Here is a 20,760-nt window from a genome sequence, read left to right as displayed (position 1 = left end):
AAGACATGGGTAGGAACCTCTGCCAGGTAAGGCTCCCTCCCCTGATGGCAATGCAATCTCCCAGCCATCACTTTGTTTGCCACTTACAGAATATATATATATATATATATATATATTAAGTGTAAAGAAAGTACTTTAAACTCACAAAACTGCTAGTGAAGTTTTTTACTATGTTCAGTTCACTGCATTAATAGCTGTACTTTTCATCTCAATGCAAACAAGTCCAAGTAGTGGACAGAAGACATGAAAAATCTTTTCTCACATAAATGAAAGTTCACAGTGCCATCAAGACTTCTGTGCATTAATGCAACTTCAAACGACAACACCAAATGCTGCTTTATGCACAAGTGGCAGTTGCCAAAGCCACGCCAAACATGCCTTCTTTTCCATCATAAACACCCCTCCTAATTTCAAGGTTTAGTAACTAATTTCCAAATCAAAACAGCATAATCATACATAGAAAGTCCAAATAAACTTTTGCATTTAAGGTCCCAATATTTCTTTTGACAGAGCAGATGGAAAAGTAATATTCAGCCAGGACTCTTAAGTCCTCTCGCATTTCCTTCCCTTTCTTCTACAGCAAGTGCAACTGGGTAACTCTTAAGTTCAAGCAAGTTTTGTAACTGTGCAAAAATGTATCCACCATATAAAGGAACTGCAGAGAAACAAATATTTTAAGCCCATTAGCTGGGAATAGCAGAGAAAGAAGCTCTTACAGAAGTCAGAAACCAAGTATCAGTTTTATTTAGATCATCAAGTTTTCAAGATTTCACATGGGTGGTAATAATTGTAGCTGTGAAAAATCTCTCTTGATCAACAGTGGTTCATAGTTTCATAAGTGCAGCAAATGAGCAGCAGCTGAATCTGGGATGAAGACCTCCAAGCTGACTCATATGAAATCCAGACTTTTGACAAAATCATAAAAATCTTCTAAATTTCTACCTTGCCCAGCAAAGAACTTATCCATTAGGCAAAGAGGCTTAGCAGTAAATTAGATTTTGGAGGTTTGTTTGTTTGTTCTCAAAGTTCTGTCCAGATTTACATACGCTTTATGTCCAGAATGCATGAAATAACTTTTAAAAACTCCAGTTATTTATTCAACTATCACTAATTACCTGGCCAAGCAGGTGAGTGCAAAATACAGCAGCCTTTTTTTTTTTCTCAAGTATATAAATAGCTCCCCTAAATCCAGGGATTAAACAGAAATTAATCGCTTCCATTAAATACTTGGGAGATTACCTGACAACATCCTTCTTGCTGAAAACCAAAACAAATACCAGCCAAACTAAAGAAAACAAACAACCAAAACAAACATAAAACCCCCCCATCAAACCAAACTAATTCTGTCTATTTCATGGGTAAAGAAGTAATATTATGTATGTTTGTGACCACCACTGAACTAATAAAAAGTCTGTCAGACTGGAAGGAACAGCAGCTTAGCCCACCAGTCAGTTTAGCACATCTTGGGATTTTCAGGCACATCCTTTCTGCCCTTGAAGAAGGAAATTTGAAAGCCTGGGTGAAGCCTAACTGTTAAATGATGAATTTTGATTACAGAAGGAGAGTTATCCCTCTTTTGCAACAGGAATGTTACAGGCAATGTTACATTCATCCCTCACATTCTTAAACAGGCAACCATGGTTACTTTTTTTTTTTTTTTTTTTTGCTGACATGTCATATAACCATATAATCGTTGAGGGTGAAAAAGATGTCTCAGATCAAGTCCAACCTTTAAATCATCTTGCCCTTCAGGCAGAATAAGGGAGCTGCTGAGCCTGTTGCAGAGCAGCCATTTAGATGTAAAGTTCCAAATTTATTACATGCCCTGTCTCAGCCCTCTCCTCACTGGTCTGAGCTCCCACTGCAAGCAGAGAGTGGCTCAGGGTCCTTCCTTGTTTTATTTGCACTTAATCAGCAGCAGTTCTTCTGTCTTAGCTTCCTGGCACTGGAATCTCCGTTACAAAGCTACTGCTGCTTTCCTCCTCCACATCCCTTCTCAAAACTTAAATGGAACATTTAGCTGATGAAATTAAAAAATAAATACTCTGGATTTTTTGTTGTTGGTGGGGTTTTTTGTTTGGGTTTTTTTTTTTTTTTTTTTTTTTTTTTTTTTTTTTTTTACACAATTATGAAAATGCACTTTGACTCATGGGTCAACATTTTGCACTGGAGATGAAGGGTCTAGACACTGGCACAGCCTTGCTGCTCAGCCAAGGTCATGTTTTCCTAATGCTTTGCTAGAGGCTCTGTTTGTTCTGACCTCAAATGCTGGATATGGGAATGGCTCACCTTCTATTCTACCACAAAAATCCTTGACTTCAAAAGAAATGTAGTTGTTTTTTAGTGAGAATACTTTTTCAACACAAAGCAATAGATGCTTTTATTTTTAATGCAATCAAACAAAAAGACAACGAAAAATTCAGTGACATGAAATTACTAATGATATCAGAAGTCAATGCGTGTTTTGGAGGGAGGAGAAGAAAGTCTAAATTTGGGTGACATCTTAAGCCTTCAAAAGCCTTATGTCCCTTTTGTTTTCTTCTCATCATTTAGAACACCTATGCCTCCTTGGATTAATAGACATAAAATTTTTGCAACTACTGTGGATTTTAACAATATTATTAATTAATTTCCTTATTTACAGTTATTTACCATTTACTTATTATGACATTCAAAACCAACAACACTAAAAACGGCTTCAAGGAAACACTGATTTTGAGGCCACAGTAGTGCTTTTTGCTGAAGGTCTCATCTTATTCACTAATTTTTCAGCATTTCTTCACCATCCAAGTCATTTCCCCATAAAAGTTACTTCTATGTTGCAAAAAATGCAAGATTGAAACAGCTCATGAAAATTTATTGCATGCTTATTTTCTCAGTAGAGCTATTTACTCATAGCTTGTGCTTCACAGCAGTGGGTAAAAGGCAATGTTTTTGCAAATGAGAAATAGCAGGCAACACAAGTTTTTGCCTCCAAATAAATCCTTCAAAATAAACTTCCTTCAAATAAATATTGAGGTACATTATTCAAAAGAAGAAAGAACAATACCATCCTTGATGCAAGATAAACCATAAATTTAATCTAACATCATAACACTGCAGTGATACAATGGTCATCATTGAAGTCAGGACCTACCATCAATCCTTGAGTAATGCCACCCTTGCTCTATATCCTTAAACAGAGGGGAAGGAGGGAACGCCATATAAGCACTGTTTAATAAACAAATGCTTAACAGCTATTTTCCTGCGAGAGTTATTTCCATGCCAACATTTCCATTTTCCCTGAAGAGTAACTTTAATAAGTCAAAACTATAACATGTTGTTTCAGATATTTATCTCCTGTCTTCACAATAGTTGCACTTATACCTAACCATGCATACCACTGAAACTTAAGTAAGCTACTAAGCAGATGAGCCACATGTCAAAACCCAAGGCTGACAACCCAGCTTCTTTACTCTGAACTCATACGCTGCAAAATATCACACTATGCAAAATATAAATATCTCCAATTACTTGGGTGCAGGTGAATTGGTTTAAATATTAAATTCCAAAGGATTCCAACATCTCCCTCAGAGCTGTTTCTTCAGCATGTTTTTCCTAAAGATCTCTCAACTAAATTACACTGCACTATCCATAGACATAACTATGCATGCAGTGTGAGGGGGCTCTGGGACTGAAGCATATTACCTGAATAGAAAAATAAGTATACTGAAGGCTTTTTGCACACCTCCTCCTACTTCAAAGCAACATCAGAGATCAGGGAAGTATAGGCTATCACACAGCAAGCTGAAGCGAGCAGGACTTCTTTGCTGATTAAGTGCCACTGTGAGCAAGAGGCAGATTTTCCATTTATATTAACATATATACTTGAATATCCTGGAGCCCTTGACAGCATAATTTTGTGTAATTATTTTCTGCTTACTATCCTCCTAGATTGCAAATATGTTTATCTTTTATAAAATGACGTAAATGTTAGACAGCTCACTTTTGTTGTTTCACTTCTTAAGCTAATTTGGTTTTATTATGAAAGATGGGGAAGTGTCTTTCCTTTTACTTGTGGTTTGGCAATAGTCCTCACTACGATAAAACCAAAAAATGGCTCAGAAAGAGGTGGAATGAATGTACCAGCCAAAGTCTCACCTCTTCTCAGAATTTAACAGTGAAGTTGCATAACACACACATACCTGTTGCATTATAATGGTGAAGAACTGTTACTAGGTAACCAGTGATTTCAGTTTCAGGATTGTTTGTTGAAAGCTTGCACACTTCAAATAAGGGTATCTAAGAGGCCAGTTTTTGGGCAAATATTAATATTTTCTTGCTTAATCAGGTGGACACCCCAGAGACAAACACCAAAGACAATTTCCACACCAATTTCCTCTTTTAGTCACAGCCTTCCACCCCTAGTGGTACTAAGGAAGAGTTTCCACAGGCTTCTATACTCACCATGCCACTGCTGTGACAAGACAGGGTACCCAGCTGTGGGTCAAATATCAGCTTGGAAGACAAAAAATTCAAACAGCATTTTTTAACAAGCTATGACTTGAAAAAGATAAGAGCCACAGGTTTGAATTTCTCTTCATTCTTCCACCAGAAAAAAAACCACCCAAACCCAAAGCAAACGAAGAAAAAACTAGATTCAAGTTCTCTCCACTCTCAGAGAGCATAATTCACATTCATATTCCAGAATATACTTCATTAGGGCTTGTCAAGGACTCCCAGTACACCTTGGATAGAAAGTGATAGCAAAGTCCAAAAGATCAGACTTATTTACAGTACGATTTTACACACAAAAATGTTCACAAATGTGTTAAAGAGAACACAGCCGCCATACCCTCCCCCCCCCCCCAAAAAAAAAAAAGGTGGTGGAATACAGCAGTGTTCTGGGGCTAAACTGCAAGGTATTTGTGAAAGATCCCAAGCAAACCAACGAGTAGAGTAAATTAAACAGTCCTGGTAACTCCAAGTGAGACTGCCCATGCAGACAACTGCTGCCGTACAGGGTAGTCACATTCCCCACTGCTTTCAGATGCACTTGCTAAAAATATCTGTGATAGCTTCACTCTTCCACTACCTTGACTTGTTAAGCAACAGAAGCCACCGATCACAAACAAGGCCCAGGTGTGTACCTGCCTTTCTTATCTCCTACAGAAACGAGTAGATACGATTGGCAAAGGCAGCTACAGGCTTCAGCTTTGCACAGCTGTTGTTAGATCTGAAATAGACTGAGCTAGAATACATGAATTAAAACATGCATTAACAGCATTAGTAATGCTCTAACTAGGAAGCTGGGATACCAAAGTAAGCTAATGCTATTTTGAAAAGATGGTAGCCTAACAGCAATAGAAGAGATAATCACTGGTGGATAAGTTGTTGGAAAATCAGTAATGCAATCCATATGACATTCACGGGTGCCTTCTACAATGCCTGGGCAATATAGTACCTACTGCAGTGAAGATTCAACACATTTGGCCTTCCACCTCTTCCCATACAATGAAACATAACCCTGACATCCCCACTGTCACTCCTTCACAGCAGAACACCATACCCCATCACATGCCATTCCACAGATATCTATATATATGATGATACCATATAGTCCATATGGCTCTATGGAAGCACTTTATATGATTTTCTGGAAGACAGAGTCACAGCTCACACATATCTAGGTAGACACACAGCTCTTCTCCCTCTCCCAAGTTTTACACACCAGTTACACATTTGTATTGCTTCAGCACAGGAAGGTTTCCATGGCAGGCACAGCATGACCAGCCTCGTGGCCCCAAGGAGAGTCCACAGCAGGGCACCGCAGGAGATGGGCAGGAGCAAGTTCACTCACCCAGCAAGAGAACCAAGTGTGATTACTGCAGGCAGCTCATTACCTTTCTTGAGGGGGAAAGAGAGATTCTTTCAGCTTGGCAAGTGTCCTAAATCACAGAACATGAAGGGTGCCACTGCTCTGATTAAACCTGTAGCAGGAACCATGCACTGCAATTGGTCCATGCCCTCAGCTGGAACAGCAACATCAGCCTATCCACCCCACAGCTACCACAAACATAGTGCTACCCACGCCGGTATGAACCAATACTAGATGTATAAGCATTCCTGAAGCTGACAGAAAACGCTCAAAGCCAGCAAAACTCTGCCCTAAGGGAGGGAAGAACAGGGAAATAACGGTGTAACCTGGAGAACGCCACTCTAAAGGGATATGGCAATCTGTGCCAAAAAACCCAAAGTGCTAAAAAGTACATAGACTAAAAATAGAACAAGGAGGTGGAAAAGGAGCCAGAATTTCCTGAATTATTTCAACTGAAAATCTCAAAATGATTCTGTACCATGCTTATGGCTTAATGGAGTTTGAAGAAAATGCATCACTTTTGAAGTGCTGACTGAATCTCTTAACTGATGGAGACAGTCCTTGAAACAACAGAGTCTAATTAGAGCCAGCCTGTGAAACCTATCTTCCCCTGGGGTCAAGAGTACAATAACAACCCCTTGTTCCGACCACTGCTAGGACAGTCAGATCCTTAGGAACAGAAAGGTTAAAAATATTACGCGAGACTGGTCCTTCAAATAGAAATGATGCCCCGTGACCACTTCTTTAAGACATTCAAACTATATTCTGTTTCTCTGCAGTCATCAGTATGGAACCCCACGACTGCAGAGACTTTCTCCACATCTACCCTAAGAGGACCCTGCACTTTATCAAGATGATAACAGTTTGGGCAGCAATTGCAATTACTATATTATTGTATTCAAGTAAGCAGAAACTCTGCAGCTTCTACTGAAACAGCACCACCACAGTGCTGAAACAACACGGTAAGTTTTTTATTCAGTGTTTCATAGATTACACAAAGGTTGATATTCCAGACATTCAAATACTACTACGGGAGATACAGCCTGCTTAATTTTGAGAACTGAATGAGTAGTAAAAATAAAATTAAGAATTTGATGACCAGTGAAAGGGCTGTGTACACTCCTCCCCGCAGTGGGTCTGTGCCCTGCCATTTCAGAAGCTTGACTGCACCTGTCCCTGCCATAGTGTGGCAGGAGCACACGCCAGCACAGGTACCTTCTCACAGCTGGTGCTGAAGGGAGGTGTGCGTCGGCATCCTGAAAACACCCAGCCTTTTTCCTCCGAAAACCAAACCTCTCGCCCATGCTGCGGCAGGCTGGGTGTGGGCTGTGCGCAGGGGCAGCCCGGCCGCGCTCCCGCACCGCAGTACGGCCCCGCCGCGGCCAGCCCGCGGAGGGCTCGGGTTTGTCCGGGCGCCCGGAGCCGGCGGGGACCCAGGGCTGCTCCCACTCCGCACGAGAGCGCTGTGTGGATTTCGGGGCGCTACATCGAATTCCCCTCTCCGCCCGAGGACGCCAGAGATCCCCTGTCCCCGGAGACCCGCTAACAAATAGCCGTACTTGTTGCACTGCCCCGGCGCCGGGGCGGGTATCCCACTCCCGAGCGGGCATGCCTGCTCCCAGGTGGGGTCCGAGTCCCGGCTCCCCCGTGCCGGACAGCTCGGCAGAAGCCCCGCGCTGGGTCCCGGGCTTGCCCCGGCTGGGCACGTACCTCTGCAGGGGCATCACTTCGCACGCCATGCTGGCCATGGAGCCGCTGCCCGCCCGGCTGCCCGCCGCGCCTCTCGCCGCGCCCGCAGCGCCGCCAGCGCCGCGCCGCCAGCGCCTCGCCGCGGGGAGCGCCCGGCCCCGGGGAGGGGCCAAGGGGGTGCCGGGCCCGGGTTGGCGGCTGACGACGGCCCGCCCCAGCACCGAGTGCCCCGGCCCGGCCCCCCAGCTGCGACACCCGCCACGGCCCCTGTCCCTGCTCGCCCCACCGGGCTCGGCAGGCACAGGTTAACCAAAAGCGGCTGATGTCCAGCTGGTTCCGGGCCTGCAAAAGATGCTACAAGCTGAGGGCTCATGGCTCCCTTCAACAGAAAGACCCCACAAGGTCTTCTGTATCCCTTTCTGTAATTACAACGCACCGCCCTTCTTCATAAAATCGCCCAGGGTGCAATGTAGTCTCTTCCGATCTTCCCAACACGGCCGCAGAGGCGCCGGCTCCGCTTTGGGAAGGGCAGGCGCGATGCCCCGGGCACTCAGACACCCGCAAAGCTCCACGACATCCTCGCGGGGCTACTCTGGCTCTGCCCTCACACACCTTTACCATGGATCGGTGTCTAGTAGGGCTGGCACAACCTTTGAACTTGATCTCTTTGTGTTGCAGGAGATACTACCGCGGTTTGAAAGGTTTGTGTTGTAGTTGGCCACCCAATTCTGCCCTTCGGCAAACAGAGCTCTTCTTCCCTTAGTAACTGAACTGAAGAGACAAATGCTGACCCAAACTCATGTTCCCAGTGGGCTGTTCTCAAGCACCCCTGCTTCTACATCTGTGGTTGTGATTGCTCTGAAACAACAAATCACACCATTTTATTGGGTAAAAGTTTAGGGCTGGCAAGAGCGATAGCAAAAGAACCGCCCACAAGGGGTGTGTCACTTACCAGGACATAGCAGCCTTGGAAAATGAACAGCATAAAAGCACTAAAGTCTTGCACCAAAATGTTTAATGGCTACTGAAGGAGCATATCCAGAGTTTTGCTTTTCGCCTTTGCAGCTCCTCTGCCCAGAAGACCTGAGGAATTGCTTTCCATTTCCAAAATCCGGCAGAAACAGCTGCTGCCCTGCCTGTGAACAATTATCACACTGCACACTTTATGTGATGGGGAAGGGGATGATCCTAATCTGATAAAGAGGCCTAAGAGTGTCTTTTCAACAGTTTTAGGTGGTACAAACATCATGGCACATGTCAATCTTCAAAAACTCAACTCAATATTGGAAGAACCTCCTGGCTCAGCCGTAGTGAGGATTAGTGCTGGCTTGGGAGAAAGCTGTGGCAGGAGCTTAGCACCTGCACCTTTAACACTTCCACAGACATCTAGGTCATGCAAACTAAACATGAGCACATCAGCTTTCTGGAGAAGCACCCAACACTCCCTGGTTAGTAGACGGTATCAGACATTTCACAGGGATTCCCAACAGATCCTGACCTTTGCCAGCGGGAGGCAGGAGCATTTTCTGTCGAAATCAAGAGCAGCGGGCAGCTGCAGGTTCAGAAAGCAGTGGCATGGAGTAGAGACACGGTGCTCAACTGAGCCGTGGCTTTGCTTCAGTACTCCAAACTGTTTAATATCTGCTCCTGTCAGCTGGCTGACTGGAAGAAGTGCATTAGTAAATGCTTCTGCCCATTGCCTCAGCACAAGCCTGTTCTGCAGTGACAGTCATGCCAGATGCAGCACAGGGCCCCTTTTTAGGAAAGTCACCAATGCTGATAAAGCACTCTGCCATCATGGATCTGGGCTGCTTTTATCCATGGCAATTAAATGAGGATCTTGATGACTTCCTGTTAAATTAAACGCACCATATGTGCTCATAAGCAACTAAAACTACAAGAGAAAGATTTTACTCTGATACATAAAACTACTTCAGTATAAAACAAAAGCACCTTGTACCATTTTACAGTTTGACAATAAATCAAATTGACTTTTCCTAGGCAGCCTTTTTTTATACACACACAATTATTCATAGTTGATTACACTTCTATAAACTGAGTGTTACCATCAGGATGCCATTAGAAAAACTTAGTTTTCCACATTTAACTAAGGACCCATCTACATGGGCAAGGAGTCACGGTTCTCCAGAGCAGCTTGCTGAATAAACAGAAGTGGAATAACTCAAATAGCTGCTGCAGTACGAATTTATACACTAGCTATTCTGTTGTAACTTCCATGGGACTTGCTTGTATAAATAAGCTTAAAAGTACTAAGCTCCTTGACAAAGAATTCACTAACAAAAAGAGAGGCTGTAATAACCAGAATGATTAATTTATGGATTAGCATCAGTGAAGAAGGTTAGCTTGTGGCATCATGCTAAAATCAACCAGACGCCAACAGTAAAGTTGCAGGGCTCCCCATGCTCTCAACACTTTCAGATCCACCTTTTGTTTCTGTTGTCTTCTTTTGCAGTCCCCTCAATAGGTATCAGTTTTCTACTTTGAATCCTCATATGTCTCTTTTAACATTGCCAAAGCTATCAGAACTAAGAAGAGGACGTAAGAAGAGCTTACGTTTGCCTGCACCCACTGGCACACAACTTCAGCAACTGTTGAAAGAAAGGGGACCAAAGTTGAAAATATGCAAGCTGGTTGCTAGCACTGCTCGTTTCCCAAAATTTTAACTCAAGAGCAGCTGCAGACACTGCAACAAAAGATTTTAACAAGAAAAAATGTCAGAGTGAAATTTTTAAAATTTATTTTGAGGACTGTGGCCAATCATAGGTAAGAGCGGTAGTATAGGATACATGTCACCTTAGTTCAATTCACACTGTCTCAATAGGCCTTTTAAATCTCTCAGCTGCTAAACAAAAACACAAATCTTAATTCTTCACCTCCCCTGCTCATGGGTAGGGACCACAAGTGATTTATTTGTGGCACAAAGCAGGCAGACAAAAGCTGCCAGAAAGCTGCAGTCTTATCACCAAACAATTCCACTTCCTTCACACAGATGTTGATGCTAAAACCAAATTGCTATTTGTCAGAGGCAGTAATTCCTACCCTTCCCTTGCCCTCTTATGCCGTTTTTAACTTCATTACTCAAGCTGGGCTATAACACATAAAACCTGGGATTATATAACACTTTGTTTTGGATTTGCTTGTACTTGTTGAATTTGTTCTCCCATGTTAAACAAAGAAGACAAAACCTCTTCTGCAAGTTTCATATTTCAGTTTTTGCATTTCTATTACTCAGAAAGGTCAAACTCATCTGTTGGCAGCAGCAATGCACCACAGAAACCCTTTATGGTACCACCAACTATAGAAACAGAGGATGAGGAAAAACCTTCTTTCAGGACAGGCACAGCACTCCACTGACTGTATGCTCCCTAGTATACTGTAAACACTTCAGGAAAATAGACGGCAAATAACAATACAAATTATAAAGTCCCTTGAAATACCAACACATACTGTCAGACTTCAGCACCTACACCCAGGCAATACCTGTGTTCAAACTGTTTGATTTGTAAATCTCTTACCGAGTTTCAACAAAGGAAAAAACCACTGGCTGGAACTAAATATGAATAATCACTTTTCTCCATCAAAGTTTAAAGAACAACTGCATGTTTCAAAAGGAAGTCTCCTGTCAACCATCATTACAGAAGTGCTTTCTTCTCTTTCTTTCCTTTTCATCCTTTGCTGTACAACAAGTAATTTTCTCAGCACATAAAACAACAAGAGAAGAGGATCTGTGAGCAGCACCAGAAGGATACAAGATATGTGATGTAAATAATGGATTTTATGAGGATGTGGTTGTGTCTGCCTCCTGAAAAGCAGTTATCCCTTGCTTCACTATAGAGTCATACACAAATCAGATACTACTCAAAAATTTAAAAAAATATAAAAAAAAACAATCCTGCCTGGTATGACAAAATCTGAGGGCTTTTAGGATGCTGCTCAATACCATCAATTTATCCCCACAATGTTTACTAAGTTATGCAATATTTTCCCTCTGGCAGAAACATGAAATGCAAACGAAAGATATTGCCAGACCGAAAATTACAGAATGTACTTTTCAAAATACCATCAATAAAAATATTAAAATTCCATTATTTATGTACATGTACTTATATTAATACACACATTTTCCTTTTTAAAGTATCTATGCATATGAACATCTGCCATTATACACAACAAATACTCTGGAAAATCTCCCTCAGGCAAGAAACTTTTGTGCACATATGAAATAAGCAAGTGACAAGTAAATAGAAACTGTACTTGGAAACTGTGGCCCTTCAAGTCCAAACAAAGCAGACAATTAAAAAGACACCCCACCCTCCAAAAGGGGACAACCAGGAAGAAACTATTGTGCAAGATGGGGGTACAACACGTGCTTACAAGCTCAGAGTGATTGTGTGGCTGAAGAAATTATCATCCTCAGAGACATCGACATGGGTATTACATTCAAAAGGTGTGTTAGATCTGTATTTCCTACTGGGTTGGTTGCTACAAAAGACTTCAATCAGTTCAGGAATTCCCATTCCCAAGTAAGTTGTGAAAAATTGAAGAATGCTAAGAGACAACCCATGAGGAGCACCCAAAATCTAAACCCACACATTTAGAGCTTTTAAAAGAAAATTGTCAATGCATGCAGGAAACATTAATACTTGACCTAGTACACACAAACTGACAAAGACTCAATGGTTGGAAGTCAAAGATAGGCAATTTATGCCTAGAAATTAAGACATTTTAAAGTGGTGAGAATAATTAATTACTGATGTAATTCACCAACAATTATAGTGAATTTTTAATGCTCTTACAAATTACAGTTGCCTCTGTTTAGGAACACCAAGCCTTATGTAACCTGTCTAGATGGAATTTGCAGATATTTCTTACTTATTTTCATAACTGATACTTCTCTTGTCCCAAAGAGAAGCAGGTTGCTCCCAGTTGACTTCATTTCACCTCTTTTACTTTTTGCATTAGAAATACAAGCCTTGTTGGCATATCTATGGAAAATATACTGGGTTTTGCACAGTAGCTTTTTTGTTCCTTCCTGCAACTTAGAGGCCAAATTACCTTCTAAATCTTTTAAACTAGTTAAAATGTGTTAAGGAGGAAACATTCCAGAACTGTTATTTAAACTGCAGGGACAAGAGAAAAGTATGGACCAAACTGAAAGATTCTCAGAGCTTCAGGTTCTCAGCACTCCTGTTCTCGTCCAACAGATAAGCACAAAAGTTCATTTCCCATTGCAAGAGACATTGCATGCTCCCTGGAGACCTGGACTTGCTGCTGTGGCTTTCCTTCATTACACAGCAGTGTCCTCTGCAAGCACTGCCACACCCGCTTGTCCGCTGCTTTAACTTGTTCCAAAGGACTCTCACCCCATGGGACAGCCCAGAAATTACTTCCTGGCCTCCATCCTGGAGAAGGGGGAAGATTGGGAGTAGGTTCCTAAAGGGTTTCCTGGGAAAGCAACAAGTAATTAATGGTTGTGTCAGCTAATCTGCTGTGGGAACAGGGTAAAGCATGCTGAGTGACAAGGTCACTAGGTTCTTCATGTGCACCAGTTAGTTTAAGTGCCAAAGCATGGCAGAGCAAGCAAACAAGAGGAAGTCCAGTGTAGCACAAGTAATTTTCAAAGCAGGCTTTCTCCAGAGCTCTAATCTAATGAAATTCCTAAATTTTAGCGTCCAGTGAAATTTCTCCCACTCCTCTAAATTGTTATTTGTTTAAAACACTAAATCGTTTTTTCTATACAACTGTCTGCACAAAAGCTTTTAAAAAATCCAGCTGTTTCAGACCAATGAAAATGTCATTCAAAATAACAAAAAACATTCATTCATTTGTTAGCAAAAGGGTTTTTAAAAAATTTTAAATGAGTCTTTGATGCTCCCTCCGTAATTTTTATTACCTACCAAAACTGTCACTGTTTTTACACTTTCCCATCTTCTAAAAACATCCTTCCAATCCTCTACAAAATTACTATCCTTTGAAGTCCATACCTCTGCATCCTTCAAGTTCCCTACTTCGAAAAACACCTTCAAGTGACATGCTTGTAGTACACATGAAAAACAAGGATATACGAAGGGGCTGAGGAAAGTGGAAGAACAGGCCACACCGTTCACATTTTCTGCACGTGGATTTTTACTCCACTGAAAGATAAATTGCTGTCTGTGCTGGCAAGGGAGGCAGTCTGGCAGAGTCACCCTCCAGAAAAAACCCTCCAGGAATAGCTCCTCTTCTCCAGCTGATGAAGTGACTGAAAGGAGTTCTCCCTTTGCACCAGTGCCCCAGTGGCCAGCTCTCGGGAGAGCTGGTGGGAAAAAGATGACTCGGCAGGAAAGATTGACTCTGGCTGGGAGGTCAGAGTGAGCTGGGTGAGAACAACTAAAATGAGAATGAGCTGAGTGAGAGTAACTCCAGCTCTCTGCCAAGAGCTGCAAGATGCATCTGCCACAGAAGCAAGGGGGATCCTGCTAAAAGGCAACTCTGACCACATCCAGTAAAATGCACCTGACTGCATTTGAGCAGAACACAGCCCTCCCTCTCAGGTCAGCCTTGGGGCTTCCTCCTGCGCCCAGCTGTGTGTACACCAAGAAACAACAAATGGTTGTTTATGCACAGCCAGATACAGTGATACTGGGCTTAATCAGCACAGCGCACTGCTGTGCCCCTCATTTGCAACATCAGCTTTCAGCCCAGCTGCTCTGTACGTGTCCAGGCTGCGCAAACACACTTCTGTCCCACTGCAGGACATTCCTGACAGGAGTGGCACAAGTGGATACTGCAGGAAAACAAGTTCAGCATACAAGTTCATTATCAGGAACACTCAGAACAACATGGGTAAGGTCTGTAAGTTTTCAACTTCCCAATCACTTCTCAGAGTCTGGGGAAAAAACTGTATCTTTCTACTCAAGGAGCATACATTCAGCAAAAGCTAACAAGATTTTAGAGGAAACTTTTTTTTCTTTGACGCTCAATAGCTCCGTTAGAACAGTGGTCACTTGAATTTCTTTTTCAATTTGACACTTTCTGAAGTTTTCAGGGTGGGTTTTTAAAGGAAACATCTATAAATTTTATAAAATATGGTGAAGTGTTAGTAGTGCTCCCAATCATGTTATAGTGGCTAGATAGTTGTTAATCATAACACAGAACAATAAATCTGTCATTTTATTAGATATTAATCCCTCTCTATGTGACTCAAACTTTTTGAATGCACAGAGCTTGAGACTGAGAAGACCTGAGGAACTGGTGTGGAATCTTTTGTTTCCAGGAGTCCTGTCAAAGCCTTAACAACTGGAAGTCATTAACAACCAAGCAGCTTTTCTTTGCAACTACCTAGTGGTCTCTCTTTGCAGGCATCCCTAGCACAAACACACTATTTCAGTAGGTGCATAATGAAAAGAAAAGCTTTGGTACAGGAACAGAACTATCTTCACACTTCCTAACTGCAACCCTCTCCGGCCAGGAGGAAGGCACTGAGGCAATGTGAGAAGTGCAGCTTGTAGATAAGCAGTCAGCTTAGGATCATACTCCTCACAACAGATAAAATAAGAGGAAATCTCTCATGGCCACTGACCATGAAAGAGAAGGATTTTACAACACTGAAACAGCTCAGAGCCAAATTGATGCAAGCAAAGTGACAGGAGCAGAGAGTGACAACTCTGCCATGCCATGCCCAGCCTCTTCTTATTAGACAGCCAGCTGACCACTTTGAATAAAAATATACATGTGTGTCATAGGAAGTCACAGCTGAGCCCAGCAGCCTACACTGCAATGTGCTGAACACAACGTCCTAATGCACAGCTCTCCCAGCTGAACCGGGAAATTGCAGCAGCAAACAAACCTGACTGAGAACCCACTGACCTCTGCCTGATGATCTTCCTGTGGGGACTGCCTGCAGAACACAGGCCCAGGTCCCCTCTGGAGAGCCACAGGGGAAGGAATACTTCACAGCCTCAGGTGGCAGAAAACTGCCGGCTCTGCAAAGCTAACGAAAACAAAGCACTCTGTGCTGAACTTCCCATCTGAGCAATGCACCGGGCACTTCAGCAGACAGCCTAAGGAAGTTACAGGAGAGGGAACTACTTACTTATTAAAGTAAAAATAAGTCAAGTCATGGTGCAGAGGCTTTGCTTCTTCCCTACTTGCTTGAAACACTGGTTAGTGATGGCTGTCTTGGTTTATATACACATGAATATTAAAAGCACAAAGATTTCCAAAGTTAGCTTAAACTCCTTATTATTCACTGTGTGTTCTCCAATAAGAGGTCACGTATCCTTTTGTTTAAAAATTATTTAAAAATCATACAGATTTTTGTTCTTTATTTCCTCAGCAACTCCAGTATGTGACCCAGTTGGCACCAGAAATCCCTCAGTTTCATAGATGTAGGGACTTCCTCCTCACAGCAAAAGCAGATAACAAAATAAAGAATCCTTCTAGCTGAGAAAGCAATGCCTGGGGTACAGAAAGGGAGTAATTTTTTTCCAGCTTTGTTACTCAATTACTGTAGTCCCTTTCTGATCTCTAAGGCTGCTGGATGTTGTTCCAGGAAACAGGAAAAGTTAATGTATTGGCTCAGGGACAGAAAGAAGAACTTTTGTTTCCATATGCACATTATGACAATAAAGTGCATATGTGCCTTCTACCTTGAATAGTCACCAGATCTTTGTTTCACATATGATTCTTCTTGCTTACATGATGAACCTTCACTTCTATGGCACAGGTCAGGACATCAGATTCAAAATGTTTTCCATCCCACAAACCATAATTTGTCATCATGTAAATCTTACAAAGAGAGACCAAGATAAAATGGCTACAATCATAAAGGAAAGTTAGAAGAGTGTGATGGACAAAGTCTAATTTAAAGGAGTAACCTGTGCAGGGTGGAAGAGAAAGGTCAAATGCTTGGAAAAATACACTGATATCCACCCAGGTGACTTGCATGGAAAAAATCTACATAATTACGTGTGTCTGTAACTGTTATTACATCTGGGCTATAGACAGGAGAAAAGAACCCAGGAAAAGCTCAGACCACACCCTAATTTGTCATTCACAATCACCTGCCTTGGAGAGACACAGAAATCACATGCCTTTGTGGCTGTGTTTTCAGAAAACGAAACGCTTTTCTTAACAACCCATTATGTAAGGCAGTTCCTGCTGCCAGCATCCCACAACGAAAGAAAGAAGGGAATTGATTGCAGGAGGGTGGAGACAAATGTACTTGCAAAGTTATATGAGTCAGCTTGGAAAAACTAACTCAACACAACCTAAACACAGAAAGTGGCAAAAAGCAACAACACTTTACATAAAATGTTTTCTCTGAGGGTTCAGAACAGGGCCTGCCAGAGGCTCCTGCACACTGAATGATGCAAAAGGCAACTGTGCTTACCACCTTCCTACCAATGTTCCAGACCTTTATACCCCTTCCCTGTATCATTTTCCTGAAGAATTCATGGCTACTGGAGGGCAGCCCTGCCTGCTGCCTGGCGGCAATTCCTTATGTAAATCTGCCAGCAAGGCTCCTCAGTGGTAAGGCAAATTATTACTTTTGATCGGGACTGAATGTACTGGCATGACAGACTTCAAAAACAAAAAAACCCCAAACCTAAACAAAAATAGTCAGCTAAGCAAACAACACTAGCCCCCCTGTTTGATTTGTTCTGGCAAGAACAGGCCAATTCTTATCACATGCCAGAGACTAATGATAAGTTTTGGCTTGCCTCGGTTTTAAACTACAGCTGCTAAAAGGTAAGCCAACAAATAGGGGAAGTGTTTACTGTAAGCACAAACTTCTCAGTGCACAAATATATGTATGTTTTCATACCTCAATAACTAGCAGCGAAAATACACAGTGTCACTATGAAGATGGCATGGCGTGGTACATTAACTAACCCTTTAATTTAGGGATGCTACCATGTTACTAGGCACGTGATCCCTTTATTTTCAGGACACAGGCTAGATATAAGGATTTTTGTGAACAAAAGGTTGATGTAAACAAACCTTCTCTTTGAGAACACGCACGTGTTAGAAAGCCAGCACAGCGTATCTGTGTTGGCAAATCTCATTGCAGCTGTGATGGCAGTCACAAACAGGAATCTGTGATCTCTGGCACACAAAGATGCAGCTACAAAAGGCTTGCTTACTGAACAACTGCTGTGGTTGCTCTAAGCAGTGGCTCCGAGGAGCTGCACAGGTTTTTCATGAAGTCTGCCTGCCATATGCGGCACCCACTCCCCAGCACACAATCACTACGAGGCAAGGATGGGTACTCAGCTGCACTCCTTTGATATTTCCATGCACAGAGCCTAACAGCACCACAAACAGCAGAATGCTCTCCCACTGAGGGATCCCTCTTCAAAACAGTCCCAGGAGTGCAAAGAGATGCAGCTCCAGCAAGTACTAGAATAGACATTTACAACAACAAAACATATTTCAGTGCCCTTTCCTGGCCAAAAGATCCAGCATAGTGTCAACTAAAGTCTGCAGACAGCACGCACCTCTGAGCCAGTATCAGGAAAGGTATTTATGCTTACCACTCTCAATCCCCTGCTTCACATTTTGACTACAGAAGGCATTTTCCCACTTTCCTGAAGATTCTCTCTTCTCTTTGCTTGTATACAAAGTTTAGCACGAAAAGCGAGAGAACTACTTGCAAGAGGTGCTCCCACCTTTGTATCCATGTAAATCTTAATATATCTAACCCTGAAGTAAAAGCCATTTGAATCTATTATTTGAAGCAATTATTTTAAGTTTTAGTACCTCTAAACATATTCGAAATCATGCCAATTCTTACTGCAGTTATGTGTGAACCAGACCTTTGAGCAGACCTTTTCCTTCCAGAGAGAGAAAGAAAGAGGGACCCAAACGGACTCTCAGCTTCACAGAGCTGCAAGGTGACTCCAGACCCAGCCTGGTAAGCCCCATTAGCTCCAGCCCACTCTCCAGTACAAAGGTGGTTGCTCTCCCCAGCTCCTGGGAGTCTGCAGGGTGTATCTTATGGCTCTCGTCCAGATAAAGACAAAGGATGTGTGTCGCTCCCAGGGTCTGGAGGTTTGGCTGCCCTGAAGTTCTGCACAGGAACTCTTGCAAAAATTAGATGGGACTCACAGAAGTAACAGGCTGCATACTGCCTAAAGACTTGAATCCTTTTTTCAGACGACCAGTCTCTCCTCTCCTGCCCCTTCCCTACTTTCTTCCTTTCTCTCTCCACTGTTTTTGGATTTACTCAAGAGCTGCATTACAGGTATACTTTTCTGCTACTGTATAATTAGCACTTCACCCTTGGCATACAGCTATAACAATGAGGCAATTTTCAAAACAACATGCATATTATGTGCTAGTGGGGACTGCAGGTACATAGAGTTAATCCACCTATTTTGTTCAGAAAAAAAGAACCTAACTTATAATATTTTCTTAAGATAACTGTTGTGAGCAAAAGGTGATACAGATTTTATGCTCTGCAATGATTTGACTGCAACTGATGCATTGCGTATTTCAGATGACAGCAGCACCTTCAAAAAATTCCTGCAAAGAGGAATATCATACCTGTAAGGAGGCATAACATGACTTTCAGTATTTTTAAAAAATAAAAAGTAATTATAGAAGACATAGTCACAACTGCAGTTGTTACTTAATATGTGGATCTTCATTTTAAGGACAACTGTATGAAGACATATTAACAGGCACTTTAAACAGTATTAAAAATCACTAATCAACCATAATTCTCTTATTTTTTTTCCTAAAGGCTCTAGTGTCAAATGAAAATTTATTAAAGATTGTAATCCTTGCTGGAGGGAGCTTTAGGGGCTTCATGTGTGTGGTTACTTTTCACTGTTACACTTGTGAAGCTGCTAAAGGTGGAATTCTGCATCTACTGTTCTGTGTAGGCCTTCATCCTCTTCTAATTCACCCTCATCATGGTATCTGAGCATGGAAAGGGAACAAACCACAGGCATTTTCATGAAACAGCAAAAGATTATCACCGCCAAGAACAACCTTTATTCTTTTCTAACAAAGATCGTATCATAGCTGAGCAGATACAGCAGTTTCACTAAAACTTATCTGGTAATTACATATAATTAATGATAACATTTATTTTAGAACTGTTGGTACCTTGTGACACAGAACCCCCCCAACAAGAATAACAGTGTGTTTGCACTTTGCAAATCTAGGTCAGATGCCAGAATCCTTCTACTGAAAAAGGTGAAAATTCCTAATAATAGCCTTGCACTGAAATAATACCAGGTAATACTTCATTGTGGGCTTAAATTACATGGGAGTGGCACAAGGCTGCCAAAAGCATGTTTAAAACTACTCCTGATATATCAGAGCACTACACTGATGCCAGGGAATCAAGATTTGTGCCCGTTGCACAGACAGCTGTCCCCTAAGCATGTTAGGTCTGCTAGATACCTCTCTGCTCCTTCCCAGATCTAGGGCCTTCTCTCCATCCCATCCTGCCCAACAACCTGCCAGCCTGAAGCAGAGAAGGAAACAGCAAACACTACCTACTCCTCCTTCAGCAGCAGCAGTAGATCACTGACAAAAAAGTACCAGAAGCAAACGGCAGCATAGATATTTAACACAATTAGGTAAATATGCACAGAAGTGTGACAGGAAGGAAAACTAGGGCATTCTTGAACAAAATGGGATTACCAGATAATTAATTTCTACAGCTAATTAATTTCCCAGATAAAATCAGAGATGTGGACATCTTTCAATCCAAGGCTTGAGCACGAAGATCAGGCTTCTGCCTCGTTATAAACACATTTCATTTGGTGCCTAATGTCCTGTGCCAGCACTGGCTCAACTGCCCCATACTTCAGCTTCTTGTCTGAGCAGCAGTACTCTTCTAAGCAATTACACGTTGACAGGAAAGCAAGATTCCCTACAGCAAATAATTACATTGTTTGGGGACTGCTCTCCTAAAAGAAAGGCAGTTTGTTGGGGTACCTCATGAAGTACATCAGTCACACACACCTTCCCAGATATGACACCTGGCAGTTCTTCACTTCAACCCTTGGGCACTTCATTTCCCTTTACACCTTGGAACACATAGCAGAGCACATGCACACTCTCTGCCAGGCTCCAGCGTATCAACACAAGAGGCTGGAACTTCTGCCACACTTCTCTAGGAACTTCTCTGATTGCTAGAATTGTGTTGCCTTCTCCAATTTGCTGGCTGACCTGATCTGATCATTGATTTCTAA

The 20,760-nt window shown here is 42.2% G+C and overlaps 1 protein-coding gene across 4 annotated transcripts in view; it reads right to left on the bottom strand.

The window, feature by feature from the left end:
- FAM13A (family with sequence similarity 13 member A) overlaps positions 1 to 20,760 on the bottom strand; it is a 129,950-nt gene that overhangs the window by 60,393 nt on the left and 48,797 nt on the right. Inside the window, exon 1 of one of the 4 annotated variants that reach the window (XM_063422067.1) lies at positions 7,568 to 7,840. The exons of the other annotated variants lie outside the window; for them this stretch is intronic. Within the exon in view, the coding sequence (XP_063278137.1) occupies positions 7,568 to 7,605 (38 nt within the window). The 5' untranslated portion in view covers positions 7,606 to 7,840. Of the gene's footprint in view, positions 1 to 7,567; positions 7,841 to 20,760 lie in introns of those variants that run through there. 4 annotated transcript variants of the gene reach the window in all.

Source organism: Prinia subflava, chromosome Z (assembly GCF_021018805.1).
Source record: "Prinia subflava isolate CZ2003 ecotype Zambia chromosome Z, Cam_Psub_1.2, whole genome shotgun sequence".
Classification (NCBI taxonomy): Eukaryota; Metazoa; Chordata; class Aves; order Passeriformes; family Cisticolidae; genus Prinia; species Prinia subflava.
This window is presented reverse-complemented; position numbering and strand designations above follow the sequence as displayed.